This window comes from Octopus bimaculoides, chromosome Z (assembly GCF_046866305.1).
Source record: "Octopus bimaculoides isolate indiv1 chromosome Z, ASM4686630v1, whole genome shotgun sequence".
Classification (NCBI taxonomy): Eukaryota; Metazoa; Mollusca; class Cephalopoda; order Octopoda; family Octopodidae; genus Octopus; species Octopus bimaculoides.
In genome coordinates, this window is record NC_142944.1 from 37173211 (window position 1) to 37195647 (window position 22437).

The window sequence follows — 22437 nt, forward strand, 5'->3', positions numbered from 1 at the left end:
GTCTTTGAAGACATATCAAACATGTTTGAATTGATACATCAATTAGGAGATGTATTTACATTTACAGCTACATGTCAGTCAGCATCATCATGACTGTGAGCTAGCAGAATAGTTATTGTACTGTACAGATTGTTTAGTGGCATTTCTTCCAGCTTTTAACATTGCAGGTTCAAATACTGCCACGGTCAACTTTGTCTTTCATCCTTTCATACCAATTAAGCACTCGGGCCAATGTAATTAATTAAATCCTTTCCCCTAAAATTACTAGAATGTTTATCTACTGCTACTGTTGTTTATTATTGTTATTATTAATTATTATTGGTGGTGGTAGTAGTAATAGTAGCAGCTTGTTTTTAAAGTTGTTGCTGTCGCTTACAATATGTAAATATCTTTAACACTTTAGAATTTAAAGTGGCTGTATCAGGCCCAAATATTCTATCTATTGTATGTTCAAACTGACCAGATCTGGCCTCTCACACCAACCCTACAATGTCATTTTAAAATACACAATCACATCACTGAAATCTCAAAGCTACAAGATAATGCTTGATTAACTCAAAGCTATGCAAATAAATAGGCATTACATTTGACAGATTAATCTGAATGCTAAAGGGTTAATATGGCTCCAGAGAAGGTTTGGATTCTTGATGGAAAAAGGTATTAGGGTTTATTTTATCAATAGAAAGCAGAACATTAAGCACCTATCCTAACATAAAATAAATTTTGGCATTGGCTATTTTACAGTTTATATTTTTGTAAGTATTTGTTTATTTGTTGCAATGGAGTTGTAGAAAAAGATGATAGCTACAAATACAAGGAGTTTGAAAGACTTTTTTAAAAAATTTTTCAAACGAAATAGGTACAGGCAGGGCTGTGTGATGAAGTAGTTTGCTTTACAACCATGTGGTTTCGAGTTTAGCCCCACTGTGTGATACCTAGAGTGTTTTCATGTATGCCTCCAGGTCAACCAATATCTTGTGAGTGAATTTGGTTGATGGAAACTATGTGGAAGCTCATTGTTTGTTTATGTGTGTATGTGTGTGAGTGTATTCCTCACCAATGCTTGATAACCAGTGTTGGTTTGTTTACATCCATGTAATTTTGTGGTTCAGCAATAGAAACCAATAAGTACAAAACTTAAAATGTAAGTACTGGTGAGTGATTTTTTCAACTAAAACAGTTGAAGCATGGCTACAGTCCAACGACAACGACTGAAATAAGTAAGGTTAAAAAGATAATAGGAAAGATAAAATCTCAAATTAAAAATAAAAAAAAAAATCTATGACAAATAGTTGACAGAGTTATGACAACAGACATTCAGTTTGAAAAATATGTAGGAAAATATGACGATGATGGAAAAAGTAGCAGCAACTAGAGCAGTATTAAGGCATTGAGCTGGCAGAAGTGTTTGCATACTGGGCAGAATACTTAGCAGTATTTCGTCTGCCTTTATGTTCTGACTTCAAAATCTGCTGAGGTTGGTTTTACCTTTCATTCTTTTGGAGGTCAGTGTAATCAACTTAATCTCTTCCCCCAAATTGCTGGCCTTGTGCCAAAATTTGAAACCCATATCTAGAGTAATAGTTGCTTTATTGGTTTTGTAAACCTATGATGATGATGATGATGAAGTACTTGCTTAACTCTGTAGGAAAAACAATTAACATGTGACATTTCCCTTTTGTTCAAGGAATTCATCAAGCTAAGGAAAATGGTTTAATCTGTGATTTTCAAAGAAAGGGTTTCCTTATACCCACAAAGGAACAGTTAGCAGTCATGGTTGATTATGTAGTATGATGTTTACTCCATTGCCCAGACTAAGGCACAATGTGTGCATGGGCTCTAAGACTAAAGATAAGGTGAAGCAGGTAGAGGTGGCCTGCCTCTACTATCACAATATATGTAGAGACAAAACACAAAGATTACAACCAAAGAAATTGTTACAGATGTCAGCCTCCAGCTCGTTGTTACCTTTGTGGCATAGTACGGAGTTAATATGAAACAATTTCTGGCTGGGTGGGAGTATGGGGGTCTGCATAGATAAGTATATTCTGATGACCTCTTGAAGATGAAAATAAAAATTATCTTGGAGTTGTTTTCCATCATAGGGAAGGCGATCATACTAGTGGTGAAGGGCAGAAAGTCCATTTGTTAGACAAATGGAAATAAGTGTCTTTTGAAGACTTATTGCCGAGAGAAGAAGAGAAGCAAAAGAAGAATGAAAGCAGTGGACAACAGCATCAGGTTTTTAAAAAAATCAGTTTCTAGAGCACCAGCAATCACCTATTTGTGGATTGTGGAAAAAATAACTTTGTCCCTAGTTACAGGAACATTCAAGAAGCCAAAGAGTTTGCTCCCTTGACACAGGGCTGACTAGAAGATACAACTAGTAGCGCCTTCACATTGTCTTTTGATAGTAGATGAAAATAAAAGATAGACCAGGATGGCAAACTACATGAAAAGGTGCCCTCCCTCACAGAGTAGCTGAAATTCTCAGTGCTGACATAGGACCTCAATCTCTTAACTTTAATACTAACCCTATTACATTACAAATTAGGTCATACTTTCTGAGGAAGAGATAGATAAAAAAAAATAAGAAGATTCCCTGAAGAGTATATGGTAACAGACACTCTCTTGGTAGTTTGAAGGGGCCTAAAAGCCCAAAAGATGTGGAACTCTGCATGATTCACCTACATTTAAAAGCAAAATGCTAGTATTATCTCTGTGGAGTTGTAAAAAAGAATAAATTCACTCTGTTCATGAAATGAATAATCATAGTAATCCTTTCTAATATAGGCACAAGGCCTGAAATTGTGGGGTTAGTCGATGACATCGACCTCAGTGTATCACTGGTACTTAATTTATTGACTTTGAAAGGATGAAAGGCTGAGTCAACCTCAGCGGAATTTTAACATAGTAACAGGTGAAATACCAATAAGCATTTCATCCAGCATTCTAACAATTCTGCCAGCTGACCACCTTAATCATAATAATTCTTTCTGCTATAGGTATTAAGCCTGGAATTCTGGGGGAAAGGGTTAGTCGATTACATTGATCCCAGTACTTGACTAGTATTTATTTTAGCAACTCCCAAAAAGATGAAAGGCAAAGTTGACCTTGGTGGAATTTGAACGTAAAGAGGGATGAAATGCCATCGAGTTCACCACAGTTATAATGATGATAGTAATAACAACAACAACAACAATAACCTTCCACCCCACCTAAAACTATTAAGGCAGTGAGCTGGCAGAATTTTTAGCATTTTTATTGTTCAAATTCTGCCAAGGTCAGTTTTGCCTTTCATCCTTTCTAGGTCAATAAAATAAGTACTAATTGAGTACTGGAGTCAATGTAATAGACTGACACTTCCCCAAAACTGCGGGCCTTGTGCAAAAATTTGAAACCATTATCATCATCATCATCATCATCTTTAACATTCATTTTTCCATGCTGGCATGGGTTGGATGGTTTGATTGGAGAGCTGCACCACATTTCAGTCTGATTTAGTATGGTTTCTACAGCTGGATACCCTTCCTAACACCGACCATTATTATTATTATTATTATTATTATTATTATTATTATAATAGTGACAATTAATTTATTTTTTATTAACTGAATATGAAGTGTTGTTCTGCCCTTTTTATTGTTGGTGAATTTTATTTCTGCAGACTTTACTGTCAGAATTTCATCATTAGTGTTTCTAAATCATCAGGCTCATATTTTGGTCATTAGAGTTATATGTCATCAGTCACACACTGTTAAGGTTACATTTAGGCTCTTTGGTAGCCTCTCTTTCACACTTGACCCTTATCACACATCTCCCTTATCACTCATGTATCAGCATAGTGTATGGATGGGGAGACTATACCAGGCAGCCACATTATATCCATATGTTTGCTATTATCAAAGATATGTTACATTTAAGGAAATGGGTAGTCAAAACCCATACTATGCCACTGAATTATCTTTATCTTTTATTTGTTTCATTCATTAGAGTGTGGCCATGCAGGGCACTACTTTGAAGGGTTTTAGTTGAACAAATAGACCTTGGTACTCATTCCATTAGTCTTTTTTCAAACTGCTAGGTTATGGGTATGTAAACAAACCAACGCTGGTTGTCAGATGATGGTGTGGGACAAGGATTAACACAAAGGTGCGCGTGCACACACACACACACGTGCACACATCAGACATGGCTGTGTGGTAGGAAAGCTTGCTTCTCAAGCACATAGTTTTGGGGTCAGTCCCATTGCATGGCACATTGGGATAGTGTCATTTGCAATAGCCTTGGATCAACCAATGCCTTGAGATTGAATTTGGTTGGCAGAAGTTCTGTTGTGCATATACATATATAAAGAGCACAGTATATATATTTCAATTGATTTTAATCGATTTAAATTTCTTTTCTATTTGAAAATTGGTTATGAAACACGTGTAATCTTTTTATTATATTTATCTTATGATATTTACTTTACTTTATATTATACTCGTTTATTGTGCTTTTAATTATTAATTTTTCTATATGTGATAGTGGATTTTCATCGATGAGTTCTTGAAAATTGGTTATTTTCCCTAAAACTATATATTTTATATATATATATATATATATATATATATATATATATATACAGTGACAGGGTAGTTAACTGCCCCATGACCATCTCTAGAATCACTAGACTAGATTAGTTTTGCCTGTTTCATAGGTATTATCAGTAGTTACTGCTCAAACGGTTGATAGCTTGGCTAAAATTTCTGCCAGTATATATATTTTTACCATGAAAATTTATGGCTGATTTAGCAAAATGCTAATACATGCACTCATATGTTTGTGTGTATGTACATATATGTCCTATGTATGTCTTTAACCTACATCAAGTAGTAGGGTTCTGGTTTGGAAGTTCCAGAGTTTTGAAGATGTTGAAGCATCTCTTAGCCACTATTGTTTGCAGGACTAGTCACAGTCCCAACTATGGGTGAACTAGCATATGTGATGACAATCCATCTCAGTGCAGGAACACAGAAATACTCTTGGTTGGTGTGAGGGTTCACAATAAACTACTGGCAGTGAGAGACCCCTAGCTGTTGTCACAACATCCTTCTAGAAGAGAGACACTTTGCAAGATGTGTAGTTTCATGTGAATACTTGTTTGGTCACTTTGCTTCAGTGTATCACTAGATACTAATGATTGAGACTCAGGGAGTGGTACCTTTAGTGTAGCTAGAGTGTGTGATGCTCCCAGTCCCTACAAAAAAACACATATTGTGTACAGCAGACCCAAAAGTGCCACCCCTTTAAAAGTGCCACCCAGGGTGGAGCGCCCCTACTGTGAGCAGCTACGTTAGTGAGTGGTACTCATGTTGTACAAGCATTTATCATTATAATCCAATGACTTATTATGACCTCATTTTGTCATTCCGTCTACTGAAAGTCCTATGGTGATGGAAGTGCAGACCTAATCAATTGGAAGTATGCAATAAGTTACTACTTTTGCCCGTTACCTATGCTTCAAACCTTGCAGATCAATAACAGGACTGAATATCCATCTGGAAGGTTATGGACAGAAATTCAGAAATGCTATTGACAATGCAGGTGTATAATAATAAAATAAAAAGGCTCAGGTTTTGAGTTCTGTTTCATCATCTGTGTTTGTGACATTTTTGTCTGTGACTTTATTACCGGTCACCATACAACAGCTTAAGAAAGTAACTTCCTAGCAAATCAAAGTCTTTGGGCTATCCCTATTTTTGCTTCTATAAAATTATTCTTGATCCCAAGAAATACATGAATATCACATAATCGTATTTTTTTGTCACCATCAATCAGTTTTAAGAGTTATTCTTTCATAAACCAGTGAATTTTCTTAATTATCTTTCATAAACCAGAAAAGAAGTCAATGAATTTTAATACTGAAATCCCATCTGATTATTTTTAATGCATGTTCTTTGTTTCTACATTTTTATAATTTTTTTAAATATTAAATTGCTTTGTCTTTAATTCTTTAATAATATCTTTTAAAAATATTTAATCACTTTTAGACATGTTTAAAATAATTTGTAGAATTGGGTCAGTGTAACCTAATTTCAATAATATGACCGGAAAATATTTTAGAAGTCATATTAGTTAGAAACTGTGACTTGCAGGTTTAGTGAAACAAGAATAGACAGAAAAGTAGATATATGGGCCAAAAAATGATTTCAAAGGTTTGGTTAGTACTGCTTGATTTTCCATTATGGTGACCACTGCAGTGCAAGATGTGTGCAGCTGAAATGTGAAACACTTTTGCATTTCAGATTTGGTTAATTGACATGCCTCTATCAACGCATAACAGCAAATTAACTCACTGATATGCTTTGCCCTCTTTTGGTTCCTTCTGACGTTACTACAATGGCTTCTATTCATTTGAACTAACATGTGGCTACCTCTCCAGAGTCCACCTGATGCAGCTGCAGCCATTCTTTTCACTATCCATATGCTCTTAGTGTATAGAAATAAAGTCAATTAAAATATTGGAGGCAGTCACTTTTCATTTAACAGTCATAAATGATAGTTACAGTGTAATTAAACCTATTTTAATTCACTTATTAACTGGTAATATGTGACTTCATCTATCTGAACAAAATCCAATTAATTTGATATCTTGAATTTTAAAATGAAGTTTTATTTAAAAGTGTGTATGTGTGTGTGTGTGTGTGTGTGCATGCTGTAACTGTTTTTCCTGTGGCTTTTTTTTTTTTTGTGAATTTTTCTTTTACAACTTTTCTCCTGTGACATTTTACATGATGATGACATCAAATCACTCTGTTACCTGCAAAACCCTAAACTAAATATATTACACAGACTGCCTTATTTTTCCTTAGAACTTCTGATCTCTGCAATCTTCCCTTTCCTGTCCCATGTTTCTAGTTAGGAATTCAGATATGAAAAACCATTTGCCTCGTTGTATTAGAAAAACTAAAAATTAGATCAACTCTGATGTTTTACTCCTAAAAGACAAAACTGACAAGATAGTCTGATGAGGAATCTAGTCTGGTGTAGCAATGTCAGAAAAAACTTAGAGAAGACAAAGCATATAAGAGGGCTAGTGGTTTTTATGTGCTCTGGAGGAAGTTATGTCAATCAGACAAAATACACATTTCATTCACCTCACATCACATGACATTTGCAGTCATCTCTCAAACCAATAAGGATAATATTTCTGCTGCTCAGACTTAACATCTGCTGGAAATACAGAAACACAGAGGAAAAAAGGGTCGAACCAAGCACACAACAGTATTTTAAAGGATTAAGATATCTTATTAGTGTTAACATAGTTCTTTTTTGGAGGCTAGAATTCCAGTAACACATACTACCATTAATGCATGATGAATGAATGAGGGAGCCTTTATGCAATCACTAAACCTGTTAGTAGTAGCAGCTAAATCTCCTTCATATCATGGCTTACCGTCTTGAAGAAAAAGCTGTGTTAGATTAAGATGAAGGTGTTAAGCTTATGGTATGAATCCTAGAAAACCCTAGTCGTAGGGAAACAAATTATAGGATGGACAATGCTAGAATGCCTTTAATCTGCTGGATTACGGTTGACCTGGTGCTAAACAACAACAGTAGCAGCAGCAACAGTAGCCGATATATATCTCAGGTCATTATGTTAGGTTGTTGTATTGTTATAGTTCGCATCAGTCTAAGATGATTTATGTTTAACATAAATGACCTGTGACATTTATTTTATAATGAAGTATTAAAAATCACTTTATTACAATGTTTAACATGCCCACACTCTTTCCCTCTCCCCCCTTTTTCTCTCTAATGGTATGTCATTGGATAAACTATGTCCAACATCAAAGGAATACATTATTATTTATATATATATATATATATATATATATATATATAGAAAAATGCTAGAGATTGTTTAAGAAAGACTATAAATGAGACAAGACCAACTGTAAAATACACCAGAATCAATTAGTAGTGTCTAAAGTAATTAGGAGATTAAATTAATGAAGCCATGGAAAGTTGAACTAAAGACACAAAGATAATTATGAGTAATGGTATTTAGTTACTCACTGACTTCTACAATAAAATTATGGTGTGAGGTGTTCTTTTCAATTACGTAGCAGAACTGTTATTAACTGTTAAAAAGGACAGACTGATAGCACAGTGGAGGAATGGAGTGGACTAGAACTAATGAACATGTAAAGAGGAGAATTGTTACAAACTTGAATGGAGGGAGTTATTTCTCTTCCTTTTCTCTTTTACACCTTTGACAAAAGTTGGGAGATTTTTTTTTTTTTAATTAGGTATTTACATCTTTTTTAGAGAAATACTTGTATAACTTTTTTTTTTTCTATCAGTAATGCATCCCTCCTGACTAGTAATGTAGTTGGTATTGGTTGATGTTCAGTTAGAACTCCTCTATACTGATTTCTGCAGGATAAAATTCAGGAGAGCAAGGATTCCAGAAACTTAGCAGTCTCTTCCTCTAGGACCATCTGAAAAAAAATTTAGTATTTAGGTGTCAAGGAGCGTGCTTCCCAACCACTTGATTCTGGATTCAGTCCTGTTGTGTGGCATGATGGGCAAGTGTCTTCTACTATAGCTTCAGACCGACCAAAGCCTTGTGAGTGCATTTGGTAGATGGAAACTGAAAGATGCCCATTACATGTGTGCATGTGTGTGTGTGTATGTGTGAGTACAGGGGTCAACTCATTCAACTAAAAAATTCTTCAAGGTAGTGCCCCGCCCCAGCATGGCCACTAAATGACTAAAACAGATAAAAGATAAAAGAATTATTTTGGATAAGAGGGATTAGGTATAGAGGGTTGACAAGATGGGCAGTACAGGCACATCAGGTATGCTGAAGTTGAACTGCACAGGGAAAGAGCAGAGGCATAAAACTGCCTGCCTACAGCTTCCCTCAATCTGCCCTTGGATTGATGAGTTTGTTGTATCACGTTATCATTGCACATGTTAAGCTAGTAGAGAGCTAGTAGTATCATTAGCAAGTCAGACAAAATGCTTAGCAGCATTTCTTCTGGCTCTTTCCCTCCTGAGTTCAAATTCTACCAGGGTCAACTTTGCCTTTCATCCTTTTCAGGTCAATGAAATAAGTTCCAATTGAACACTAAGGAATCGATGATCATCAGCTTATGTCCTTCCTTAAAACTGCTGGCCTTGTGCCAAAATTTGAAACTGTTATTTTGATTTTTTATAAATTGATTTTAATTGAGTTTTTACCTGTAATTTGGGATTTTGTCCCTAATATTATTATTATATGTATATATATATATATATATATATGGCATGGTTTTGATGGTTGTTGGCATCCAGCTATAGAGACCATGCAAACAAATAACGGAGCATAATGCAGTCCTTGGGTTCAATGTATCCTGTCAAACTGTCCAACCCATATGAGCATAGAATGCCAATGATGATGATGATTGTGTGTGTGTGTGTGTGTGTGTGTGTGTGTGTGTGTGTGTGTGTGTGTGTGTGTGTGCAGGCACGCATACAGAGCAACAGTTATAATCATATATAGATACACAGATATGTATTATCAATTTCTCTCATTCATTTCAGTCGTGGTCCAGTTCGTTTCCGATTCCAAGGTTTATATGAACTTGATAGTTTGGCTGTTGTTAATGTGCGTGATGTTGACACAGTGAAGAATGCCTTTAAGATTCTCATGTTTCCTGACTCCCGAATTTATCAGACAGACAGTGCAAAATCAAAAGTAAGTATCAAAAATAACCATAATTATAATATTTTTACAGTCCTTACCAACTTTGTTTGGTCTTTGTATGTTCCCATAAATTTTCCATTGAATCACATTGGTTTCTTAACTCTTTGCCTGTCATGTGTATCATATGAGATACACACAACATATTTTCTGACATCCATGCTTCATGTATGATGCACATTACCAATATTTTTAGCCACCAGAATATTTTGGGATCTATAAAAGTTACGTTTTTTATTACAAGAGCTAACTAAAAGTTAGAAAACAAGTGTGGACATTTAGGACAAACTTATGAGAATGCTTTGAACAGGCAAAGGTTTAAATGAACTCTAGTGATTTTTTTTTTAATTGCTTGTTGTGAAGAATCAAGATCAAAAAAAAAGATTTAGAAAATTTCCAGGTAACATTTTAAAATCAATTAATTACTTTATTCATTTTTATTTAGCGCCAATGGCTAGATATTCTTGAAGATTCAAAAAAGAAGAAAGCTGCTCGAGACAAACAGAAAAAGGAAGCAGCCATGCGTTTAGCAGAACAACAAGCTACTGTTGCTCATACATCAGTATCAAGTGAACCGTCGAATCGTAAATATTGACTCTTATTGACTAATTTCTTTTTCATGCTGGAACTTTCTCTTGGACATTTTGCAATGAATGTCACAAGTCAACAAATCCACGATCAAAACTGTTTCAACCATGATGGCCCTGATTGACTTTAAACTACATTTATATCACATGTACTTCTTCTAATGTGATAGGATGTAATTCAAAGGAGATTTGGCTGCTATTTTTAGTCAGTTAAGTAATCATATATATAGTGGGTCTATCATCGGCTTATGTTGGCGGTGATGTTTAAGCATAGGTCTACTTAAACAATAAGAACTATGATCAAAGAGATTCCAGGTGTGACCATCATTTAATGGAATTTTTTCCAAATTGCATTGTATTTTCGGTAGAGATACATAACTAAATGTCCAACAAGTTAACCTTTTAGCATATAAACCAAACATAACCTGTTTTATGTTCAAACCAACCAGATCTGGCCTCTCATACCTACCCTATAATGTCTTTCTAAAAAATGAACAATCACATTATTGAAATCTCAAAGCTTCAAGATAGAATACATGATTAATTCTAAACAATGTGAATAAATAAGCATTACATTTGGTAGAACAATATGAATGCTAAAGAGTCAAAACAGTTCATCTTCATACACAGTAGTCACAGGAGTGGCTGTGTGGTAAGTAGCTTGCTTACCAACCACATGGTTCCAGGTTCAGTCCCACTGTGTGGCACCTTGGGCAAGTGTCTTCTACTATAGCCTCAGATCGACCAAAGCCTTGTGAGTGAATTTGGCAGACGGAAACTGAAAGAAGCCCGTCGTGTGTGTGTGTGTGTGTCTGTCTGTCTGTCTGTGTGTGTGTGTGTGTGTGTCCCCCCACACACACACACACACACACTATTGCTTAACAACTGACGCTGGTGTGTTTACATCCCTGCAACATAATGGTTTGACAAAAGACACCGATAGAATAAGTACTAGGCTTACAAAGAAATGGGTCCTAGGGTTGATTTGTTCGACTAAAGGCAGTGCTCCAGCATGGCTGCAGTCAAATGACTGAAACAAATAAAAGAGTAAAAGAGTCCATCTGCATGTAAATGGATACTGACAGCTACATCTACTGCTAACTGTAGATGTTTTGGATCTGTCTGGTACATCATGCAGTAAACAGACGTTATGTTGTGCCTCGACTCACTGTTCAACCCAGTTCACAGTAAATAGATATAGTGTGTTAGCTTGTTTGCATTCAGATTACTATCAAATGTAATGCTTATTTATTCACATTTTATAATATCAATTATTATTTATCTCATAGCTTTGAGATTTTGATGATGTGATTGTTTGTTTTTAGAATGACATTGCAGGATCAGTGTGAGAAGCTAAATCAGGCCAGTTTGAACATAAAACAGGTAGAATATTTGGACCAGATATGGCCAGTTTAAATGCTAAAGAGTTAAAGTACTCAGTTGAATTCCATCCAGTCAGGTAACTTTACCTGATTCATGTCTTCTAATATTGTATGAAGATGAACCCTCCAATGGTGCCTCAAATGAAATATGAATTTCTGGAATCATACTTACATCAGTTGTATAATTCATATCAATAAAAATGTTATATTGATCAAGTGGAATGTTCAGTTTGTCTTTAATGACTGCCAATCACCATGTTTACATTGTTTATTGGTTTATGCTAAGTTAATTCTAAATTGTTTGTCACTTCAGTCAACATCTCTCATGCACAATGTTTTACTCTAGTAAAAAAAAAAAAAACTTTTTTTTTTTATTATTGTTCTTATACTTACTTGGCAGTCCACTCTATATAAAAACTCAACACACTTACACATGCTCTCATCATCATTATCACTGTTTAATGTCAGTTTTCCATGCTGGCATGGGTTGGATGGTGTGAGAAGAGGTGGTGAGCCAGAGAAATGTGCCAAATTCAGTTTTTGGCTTTGGTGTAATTTCCACAGTTGAGTGCTCTTCCATTCGCCAATCATTTTGTTGGATGTTTCCTTACATGGCAATTGCACTAGTTAGGTTACCAAGTAACTTGCAAGACAAGACCCTTCAACTGTGTGGTGTGTAATATTGAGGGAAGTGGCTTTATGCCAGGTAATGGGAGGTTAAAGTATGATAGCGACAGGTACAGGTGTCTTGCAGTAGAGAAGACACATAACTACCTTCACTGGAAAAGAAAAGATGGTGAATGAAGAGACATCAAACTAAAGGAAAGTAATGCATATTAAATGTTCTTAAAGAATAGGCACAGATGTGGCAGTGTGGTAAGGAGTTTACTTCCCAACCATGTGGTTCTAGGTTCAGTCTTACTGCATGGCAGACAGAAACTGAAAGAAGCCCATCATATGTGAGTATGTGTCCATCACCACTTGACAACTGCTGTTGGTATGTTCACATCCTTATAACTAGGCAATTCGGTAAAAGAGACTGATAGAATAAGTACCAGGCTTTAAATAAAAAAGTGACTACTGGAGTTGAATCATTCGAATATAAATCCATGAAGGCAGTGCCCCAGCATGGCCACAGTCAAATGACTGAAACAAGTAAAAGATAATAACTTAGACAAGTTATAGAGATATTGCTGCTAGGAATTCTAAAGAAACAGATCCAAAACCCAGTATTTTGTGACACAATACTAATAATAATAATATTAATTATCATTATTGTTGTTGCTGCTATTGGACAGTGATTTGGTGGTCTTGATAGGACAACTGAGATAAACTTTACCTTTCATCCTCACAATAAAATAAAGCACCAGTTATAAGAATTGTCGTTATTATTGGTAATTAGCGACAGTATTCCAAAATAAAAGACAAAAACAGCAAATTTCTTTGGTGGGAAATGTTTCCTTGCTTTAATGAAATAATGTTGTATTCAAATTTTATATATTCATGTAAATGTGTTACTTCCATTTTTCAGCTTTTGAAGAAAATTCTGGTGTTCTCCAGCAACAAAATGCTATTGAAAACAGTGTTTTCAATACTGACTGGCTCCAAGAACTTCCTGAAGATTCAGATATGTGTATTGCTCAAAGAGATTTTGAAGGAGCTGTTGATTTGGTAGAGAGAGGTAAAAAAAATCGAAAAATTGCTTATTTTACAGTTTTTACATTAAAAAAAAAAACATTTCAGTGCAACAAACCATAAATGTGTGTGTGTGTGTGTGAATAACCATAGTGTTGCTATCTTTATTGTATATTACCCCTAAAATGCCTGTTCTTCAAACATGGTATTCCTTTTACAGGCGATGAGAAAGTTCATTAATTAAATTAAATGTATACCTGAAGATCTTTCGTTGGTTTGAATGGTTCCAGAAGCAACATCGTTGATAGGAAGTTGGCTGCTACATTAAGCATATTAAACAAAGTAAACAGCTTCTGTGGATCCTAGTTTTTTTTGTTTTTTTTTTGTTTTAATCAATAGTAGGAAGTTAATTTTGTTGCTATATCATGCTGGTGAAGTGATTACATAGAAGTTTGTTAATTAGCACTATGTATGTATGTGTGTGTGTGTGTGTGTGTATGTATATATATATATATATATATTCACAGATACATATATCAAATTGATCAAAGGTCCTTCCCAGGCCATAGGTTTCTCAGATTCTGTGGTGTATATATTCCCCCACTGGATAGGACACCAGTCTACCACAGGATTGCACATTTTTGCCAGTTGATTGGATGAGAGCAACATGAAGTTGAAGTGTTTTGCTTGCAAACACAACACATCGCCTAGTCCAGGGATCAAAACTACAATCTTACAATCATGATTGCAACACTACTAAGTCACACACCTACACGCATGTGCACACACACAATATATATATATATATATATATATATATATAGCAATTAGAAAATGGAGGAGAATATGCGGTACTCATCGACTTGCAGACAGTGTGTTCTGTTGAGTTAATTAACTTATTTTGTAACTAAAATGACAAAAATGACAACATACAAATGCTTATGACATACCATGTTATATTAACAATCAAGGTTACAAATAAACAGTACATTAGGAATTTGAGAATAAACAGAAACTTACAGCTGTTTCGGCCTAGCGTTGGCATGCCCCATTCTATCCGAATAGCTCCTGCCGATATATATATATCATTATTTAATGTCCGTTTTCTATGCTGGCATGATTTGGATGGTTTGAAGGAACTGGTTAGGCAGAAAACTGTCATGCTGTAGAGGAGGAACATGGTAACCTGGTCAGAGAGAGAGAGAGACAGTGATCAAAATTGAGGCCAAGAACAGGTCTGTTGTAGAGGAGATACATGGTTAACCAGTCAGAGGGAGAGAGAGAATGGAAAAATGCAGGAGAGAGATGTTGGTGAAGTGCCAGAGCATGCTCACAAGGAATGGGGATCAGAATATAAATGGGATGCTAGAGAAGAGCAAGAGGGTGGTAAGTAGTGGCAAAGTGAAAGGGCACACCTCAAGGTACAGGGTCAGATGTATGTATGTATGTTAATCAAGAAGAGGTAACTGACCTGTTGCCTCTTCTTCCTTTATTTCCTTATATATGCCACAAAGGAAATATTAGTGCATGATGCAGTTAAATTATGGTGGAATTTAATTAACTATATGACCTGTTAGCGAGTTCTTGGAATGCTTACAGTGCATTCCACTCAATTCTTTGGATCTAGTCTTTACACATACACACACACACACACACACACACACACACACACACACATACACGTATGTGTGTATCTATATATATATATAGATGACTACCATAGCAGCTACAGACAACAGAAACACACTGGCCAAGTAAATAAACTATTGGACTAAGGAATCATGTAAGAAAGTTACCTGCAATTGTCTGGCACTTTGTCAAGTCAATGATTTATCTGTCATTTGTCTGGTGAAGTAGCAGCTAAGTGCTGCTTCTTCAAGGCACTAATTTTTACATATCTTTTTATGATCTTATCTAAACACCACACTAATAAGACCCTATAATTTACAATTTATGTACCTTTATATTTGTATTTGTCTCTCTTTGTCTAAAATTTCAGTATTTTTAATATTATATATCATCATCATCATCGTCGTAGTCATCATCAGTTATTTTCCACTGTTCCTTGCCTGCAAGGAACAGATGGAATTTGTTGAAGCAGATTTTCTATGGCCAGACACTTTTCCTGTTGCCAACCCTCACCTCTTTCCAAGCATGGTAATATTTCTCTATGGCCAGATGTCTTTTTCATGGAAGACTAGAATTGACCAGATTCACTTGTATGATGATGATGATGATGATGATGATGCTAATTTACAACCTTTATGTGGTGTCATAACACAAACACACAAACACTCACACATACATGTATGTATGTATGTGTATGTGTGGAAGAGAGAGAGAAAGAACAAGAATATTTAGAATGTGATCTCTTCTACTGAAACTTTATTTATTTTTCCCAAGAGTTCTACTGAGTGCTAGAATGGAACAGTGACACCAGATGCTCTAACTTACATTTGGAAATTAAGCTTAAGAATTACTGGCCAAATTTTCAATTTGCTAAATGTTAATTTCTATTAATATTAATTTTTTTTTTTAATTCTCAATTTAAATGGGTTTTTTTTTTTTTTTTTCTTTTGCAGTCAATGAATTCTTGAAAGATTGTCCAAGAACACCTGAAGTAAAAGAATTCAAGTAATTAGAATTGAGCATTATATTTTTTTATTGGTAGAAACATTGTGGTTTTGACTTTGTCATCTTCATATTCTAACAATACTGCATATTATATTTTCTTTTGCTTCTGTGAGATCCAGCATCTTGAGAAATGAAAGTAATAATAATAGTTTAGAAGAAATGTATGTCCCTATAATAACTCTGTTTCCATCAAATTCATCACACATCTTTCCAGTACAAGTTTCCAGTACAGCTGCCAGAACCAGCCCAAAGAAAGTCCACGCCACATTTAAATGATGGACTAAATCTTCTTAGAGGTGACTTTATCCACCTGTCGTCTCTTCATCTTTATTGCTATCGTTAAATTTATCAATAACATCACCATCATTACCATCTCCACCACTACTATCACTATCATCACTATCATCATATTTCAGCCAGTAGAAGAGTTGATTTATTTTCCAATTAAAATGTAATTAAGGATGTCAATGAAAGACAATAGAGAAGTAGATAACCATTTGAGAACAAAAATGGTCATTTGATTTGCTAGAAATAGCAGCTAAATCTATTTCTAATGACATTCTACTGCCTTTAAAAGTGAAGTACAGTTTGGATGCAGTAATCCTTGATGATGTATTATGTAAGATGGAACAGTCATAAGTAGAAAGTCTGAGTAATTGCATTTGACCTGAATCTAAAAAGAAAAAACACTAACAACCAGGTGAGCAGTCATCATCATTTAATGTCCATTTGCCATGCTGGCATAGGTCGACCAGTATAACAGAATCCACATCAGACTCTAATGACAGCTTTGGCATAGTTTCTACAGTTGGATTCTTTTCCTAATACCAACCACTTTACAGTGTGTGCTGGGTGCTTTTTTTTCCATGCCATCAACATGAGTGAGGTTGTCAAATAACTTACAAGACAGGAAAAGAACGAGGAAAATGGAGAAAGCCTTGTTGACTACATCGTGGGTGGAGAAATAGTTTATAATGTATCACCATGTCATGTCATTCATAGTTACTGATTCAATGATAAAAGGATACAGTCCACCTACTTGTAATTAGGTGCCATTTTACTATAGATGCTGGGTTCACTTCCTTCAGTGAATTTAATTTGAGAAAAGATGTTTTCTTTTCTAACCTAAACTTTCCAGTGGTGATCCTATGATTCAGGGCCTCCCCAAACTACAATAGCTGTTGTTATAACCCAAGTATGCTTTGTTATCCTAGCTTGTTGGCACAAATAAGAATCACATCCTGTGGGAATGTTACTTTTGGTAGAATGGTATGATGTTCAAATGGAGATTTCTCTCTCATTTCCAATGTTTTATTTCTCCAGCAGTATACACTATTTTACATTACATCAGTTCACTTAGCTATCAATGGATATCACATTGTGGAAATCTTACTTATTATAGACTGAAGGCTTATCCATACACAAAGTTACTTTCCATCCCTCTAACACCCTAGTACCAAATTACCCCTTCTCTTAATTGTTATTTAGAATAAGACACCTGATGATGATGATGATGGTTGTGGTGGCAGCAGTGACTAAATTAAAACCTTTCATCAAAATGTTATTTTATGTCCCAAACACAACTTAATTAATGGTAAAGTAACTTTTAATAAATTCTTTATTATTTTCAAAATTTATTGAAGCAAAAACTGTGTATTTCAGCAGGAACAGGGTGACAAAAGGGTTAAATCAAAATGTTAAGAAGTAAAGATTAAAAAAAAAAAAAATATCATGATCTTTCAAAATTAGATTAATTGAATGTTAATTATGCAGGAAAATTATAATCACATTCAAGGCAATAATTGATCAAGTGTTAGCTCAGTTTATAGTTGTGGAATTTTTTTTTTTTTTGCTTCATGATATCTGACATCCTCATCATTTAACATCCATGTTCCATCCTGGCAAGAGCTGGACAGTTTGACAGGATCCAATGGACCCAATGACCGCATCATGCTCCAGTGTCTAATTTGGCATGGTTTCTACAGCTGGATACCATTCCTAATATCATCCACTTTACAGAATGTACTGGATGCTTTTTCATGCTATCACTACAAATAAGGTTGCTGTGCAGTTTGCAAGATTACAAAATTCTAAGTGGTGGTAGGGGCTTTACATTTAGGGAGATGAGGGATTATGGTTTCTGAGTTTTTTTTTTTTTATATTTAAAGTTATAAATTGATTTTACTTTTACTTTTTATTTGTGCTAACAAGGGAAAGAAAACTCTGTGTGTATGTGTGTGTGTTATATTACATTCATATACAAATATAAAAACAATAAAAAAAGACTTTTACAATGAAAGTAAACAAACAAAGTTTGTTTTTTTAGAAGTGTTGAGATGTATTGTATGAAACAGAAATAAATTTATCTCTCAAACGCGTGATAATGCTATAAATAGCGTGATCAGAATGAATTATCCATATAATGCAGAAAAATACGTTACTGGCCAGCCATGAGACTCAAACTCACATCTTTGTGATTACGCGTCAAGTGTTTTACCATTAAACTAAACTGCCCAGCAACGAATTGTTCTGCAATTATAGAACTTATAAATATAGCTTTGGCTGGCCGGCAACATATTTTTCTGCATTATATGGATAATTTATCCTGATCACGCTATTTATAGCATTATCACGCGTTTGAGAAATAAATGTATTTCTGTTTAATAAAAAAAGAATTTCAGAATAAAGTAAAAATGTTTATAATGTGAAATTATCTTTAAAATTTTTTGTTTTCTTTTTCTGCTAAGTAATTTTTACACATCCTGCCTTTTGTTTCTTGCAGAGCTCGCATTGATCATAGGATTAAACAATTAACAGAAGGATTAATGAGTGAATTACAAGTGACACCAGAACGGTCTCTTCGAGGTGGTCCAAGAGCTGCAAGAAGAGCAGTGACACAGCTTATCCGTCTTGGGAAGTCTGCTCAAGTAGGTTCCAGCAGTTCTTTTGAGAGATAAAATTCAGTTACCATTTTTATTTATTTATTTATTTTTGAATAGAGTCACAATTGGCTGAGTGACTGAGGTGGATGAAACAACACACTAACAGGTTGACAGTTCCTCCTACCCCAACGCCAGACACTTAACACTTTATAGCTTGTTACTGTTGTTGTTTCTTTAACTGGGAGGTCTTTGGTTCAATCCCACAGGATGGCATTTTCAAAAAATGCCTTTTACTATAACCTCAGTTCAATCCATGTGAGTGACATTGGGATAGATGGAATCTATGTGGAATCTCATTGGATGGAGTATATCTGTAATTCAAAGGTCCAACCTTGCCACACACTATGTAACACTGATTCCACCTTTCCACCTAAAGATTATGTTAAGGGTGGGAAACACTGAGTTTTACACACTAACTCCAATAAGTATTCAGCTGTTCATGAAATAGCTGAACACTCATTGTTATAACCAGCAGAGATTTATTTAAATATAAATAGGGAAATGAAGAGAGGGAGAGAGAACACAAGGAAAGAGGAAAAAGACAAATTTACCTACTTTACTCTTTTACTTGTTTCAGTTATTTGACTGTGGCCATGCTGGAGCACCGCCTTTAGTCGAGCAAATCGACCCCAGGACTTACTCTTTGGAAGCCTAGTGCTTATTCTATCGGTCTCTTTTGCCGAACCGCTAACTTACGGGGACGTAAACACACCAGCATCGGTTGTCAAGCGATGTTGGGGGAGGGGGGTGAAACAAACACAGACGCACAAACATATACACGCACATACATATATATACATATATACGACAGGCTTCTTTCAGTTTCCGTCTACCAAATCCACTCACAAGGCTTTGGTCGGCCCGAAGCTATAGTAGAAGACACTTGCCCAAGGTGCCACGCAGTGGGAATGAACCCGGAACCATGCGGTTGGTAAGCAAGCTACTTACCACACAGCCACTCCTTTGTTTAATTAATTTTTATTTCAACCTCATACTTGTTTTTTTTATGCATATATGCACCCATGTTGTGAAATCACATGATCAAATATCATTCTTAATGGGTAGCTAGCTGGGAATTCATACTGAGTGCTCCACAAGGAATATGTCAAGATTGTGTGTATGTGTGTGTGTATGCATGTATGTTCGTTACCTTTTATCTTTTACTTGTTTCAGTCATTGGGGCCATGCTGGGGCCCCACCTTAAAGGGATTTAGTTGAATGAATTAACTTCAGTAGCTTTTTTTTTCTTCCTTAGGCCTGATATTTATTCTATTAGTCCTTTTTACTGAACCATTAAATTACAGGGTCATAAACAAACCAACACCAGTTGTCAAGCAGTGGTGAACGGGCATGGCTGTGTGGTTAGGAAGCTTGCTTCCCAGTTACATGGTTTCGGGTTCAGTCCCACCGCATGGCACCTTGGGCAAGTGTCTTCTGCTATAGCCCCGAGCCGACCGAAGCTTTGTGATTGAATTTGGTAGGCAAAAGTTACTGCCGTGTGTGTATATGTCTGTGTATGTGCTTGTGCCTTTCTCCCAAAGAGAGAGAGAGAGAGAGAGAGGGAGAGAGGGGATATGTATATATACGACAAGCTTCTTTCACTTTACAACTACCAAATCCATTTACAAGGCTTTGGCAGCCCAAGGCTATAGTAGAAGACACTTACTCTGGAACCATATGGTTGGGAAGCAAACTTCTTACCACACTGCCTTTCTACTAGATTATTCAAGGAATTATTTTCCCAATAGACTAAATTCAAGAAAAATACTAATTTCAGATTTTTGCAGTTGCTGTCACATTTTGAAACTTCGAAATTAAGTGACAGTTTCCAAATTTGGTATATTGATATAATTTTTTACGCTGAATCTGATTTTCTGATTCATCTGTAGCAGAAAAAAATTAAGAAAGAATGTTACAAAAGTTTAAAGTTTGATCAGAAAACAAGATTTGGAAGCTGGGATTTTCTGCATGAGAGCAGTCTATCACAAAATGAAAGCAAAAAACATTACAATGATGAAGTTTTTACAAACAAAAAGAAAGCAAAACATTATGACAACTTACGTTGTCAGATGTTTTAATAAATTTTGATGAATAAAGTCATGTAAAAACTGTTGAACAGACATGTAAATAATTTCAAAACAAAATTTTTTTTGTGTAAAATTACAAAATTAAAAAATAAACTGTACATTAGGGTTTAAGGTTAGATTTAGGGTTCAGGATTAGGATGAGGGTTTGACTCATCATCAAAGAAATTACATAGGCTAAAGGAATATACATGTGGTGGTGATGGTGGTTCAGACAGCTAGCTACAGATTTGCTTGCCTTGTTACTATAGGAAGAAGCACTAATATGTCTGTGGCTTTCTATTGGCTAAAGAATTACCCAAAATTTGCAAATTTTAAAAGCTATTAACTTTTTATTTATCAATTTCCTTTTCATAATTAGCATACAAAACTAAATTGATACACCAAATTTGAAAACAATTGGAACAAAATTCTAAAAAAATAGGAAAATGTCATCAACAGAAAAGATCCCTGATTCCTTATGTCTTGACACAAAACCAAATTCTGGAGTGGGTGTGCTGATGCCACATAAAACGTATCCAGTCCACATTGTAATATGGTTGGCATTTGGTAAAGCATCCAGCTGTAAAAATCTTGCCAAAGCTGACCTCGCCTGTGCTGATGCCACATAAAAAGCACTCAGTCCATTTAGCTGGGTGGTTGGTGTTAGGAAGGGTTTCCAGCCATAAAAACCCTGCCAAAACAAAAACAGAAGTCTGATGCAAACTCCTACCTGGCCTGTCCAACCCATGCCTGTATGGAAGCTGGACATTAAACGATGATGAGGAGGAGGAGGTTTGTAGTTGAATTGAATTAACCCTTATTATCATCATCATCATCATCATCGTTTAACGTCCACTTTCCATGCTAGTATGGGTTGGACGATTTGACTGAGGACTGGTGAACCAGGTGGTTACACCAGGCTCCAATCTGATTTGGCAGAGTTTCTACAGCTGGATGCCCTTCCTAACACCAACCACTCCAAGAGTGTAGTGGGTGCTTTTACGTACCACCGGCACGAAGGCCAGTCAGGCGGTACTGGCAATGGCCACGCTCAAAGTGGTGTCTTTTACTTACGTGCCACCTGCACAGGAGCCAGTCCAGCGGCACTGGCAATGATCTCGCTCAAATGTCCTTACATGTGCCAGGGCACCGGTGCCATCACGATTCCGATTTCGCTTGCCTCAATTCCTTATATTTCTTGGTTATGGTAGTTGGGAGAGGGGGGATGAAAAGAATAGATTGTGGCTCTGTGGGTATTTAAAATCAGAATCTGGAGAAAATAAGGCAATAGTGTACATGGCATGTATCTGTGATAGTGCTTAAAACATGGTAGTTACAAGGTTTTAACTTCAAACAAAAGTGTAAAAGAACTACATAACTTTTAGATTGGAAAGGGTAGAAATAAATGCCTTTAAAAAAGATTGTAAAAATTGAAACAACAGCATGATCTCAGCT

The 22437-nt window shown here is 35.6% G+C and overlaps 1 protein-coding gene across 1 annotated transcript in view; it reads left to right on the top strand.

Moving 5' to 3' along the window:
* Positions 1–22437, top strand: part of LOC106872839 (exocyst complex component 8) — a 105975-nt gene that overhangs the window by 64801 nt on the left and 18737 nt on the right. Inside the window, exons 6-10 of the mRNA XM_014919972.3 lie at positions 9577–9730; positions 10182–10320; positions 13237–13386; positions 15923–15974; positions 18757–18901. Of these exons, the coding sequence (XP_014775458.1) occupies positions 9577–9730; positions 10182–10320; positions 13237–13386; positions 15923–15974; positions 18757–18901 (640 nt within the window). The remainder of the gene's footprint in view (positions 1–9576; positions 9731–10181; positions 10321–13236; positions 13387–15922; positions 15975–18756; positions 18902–22437) is intronic.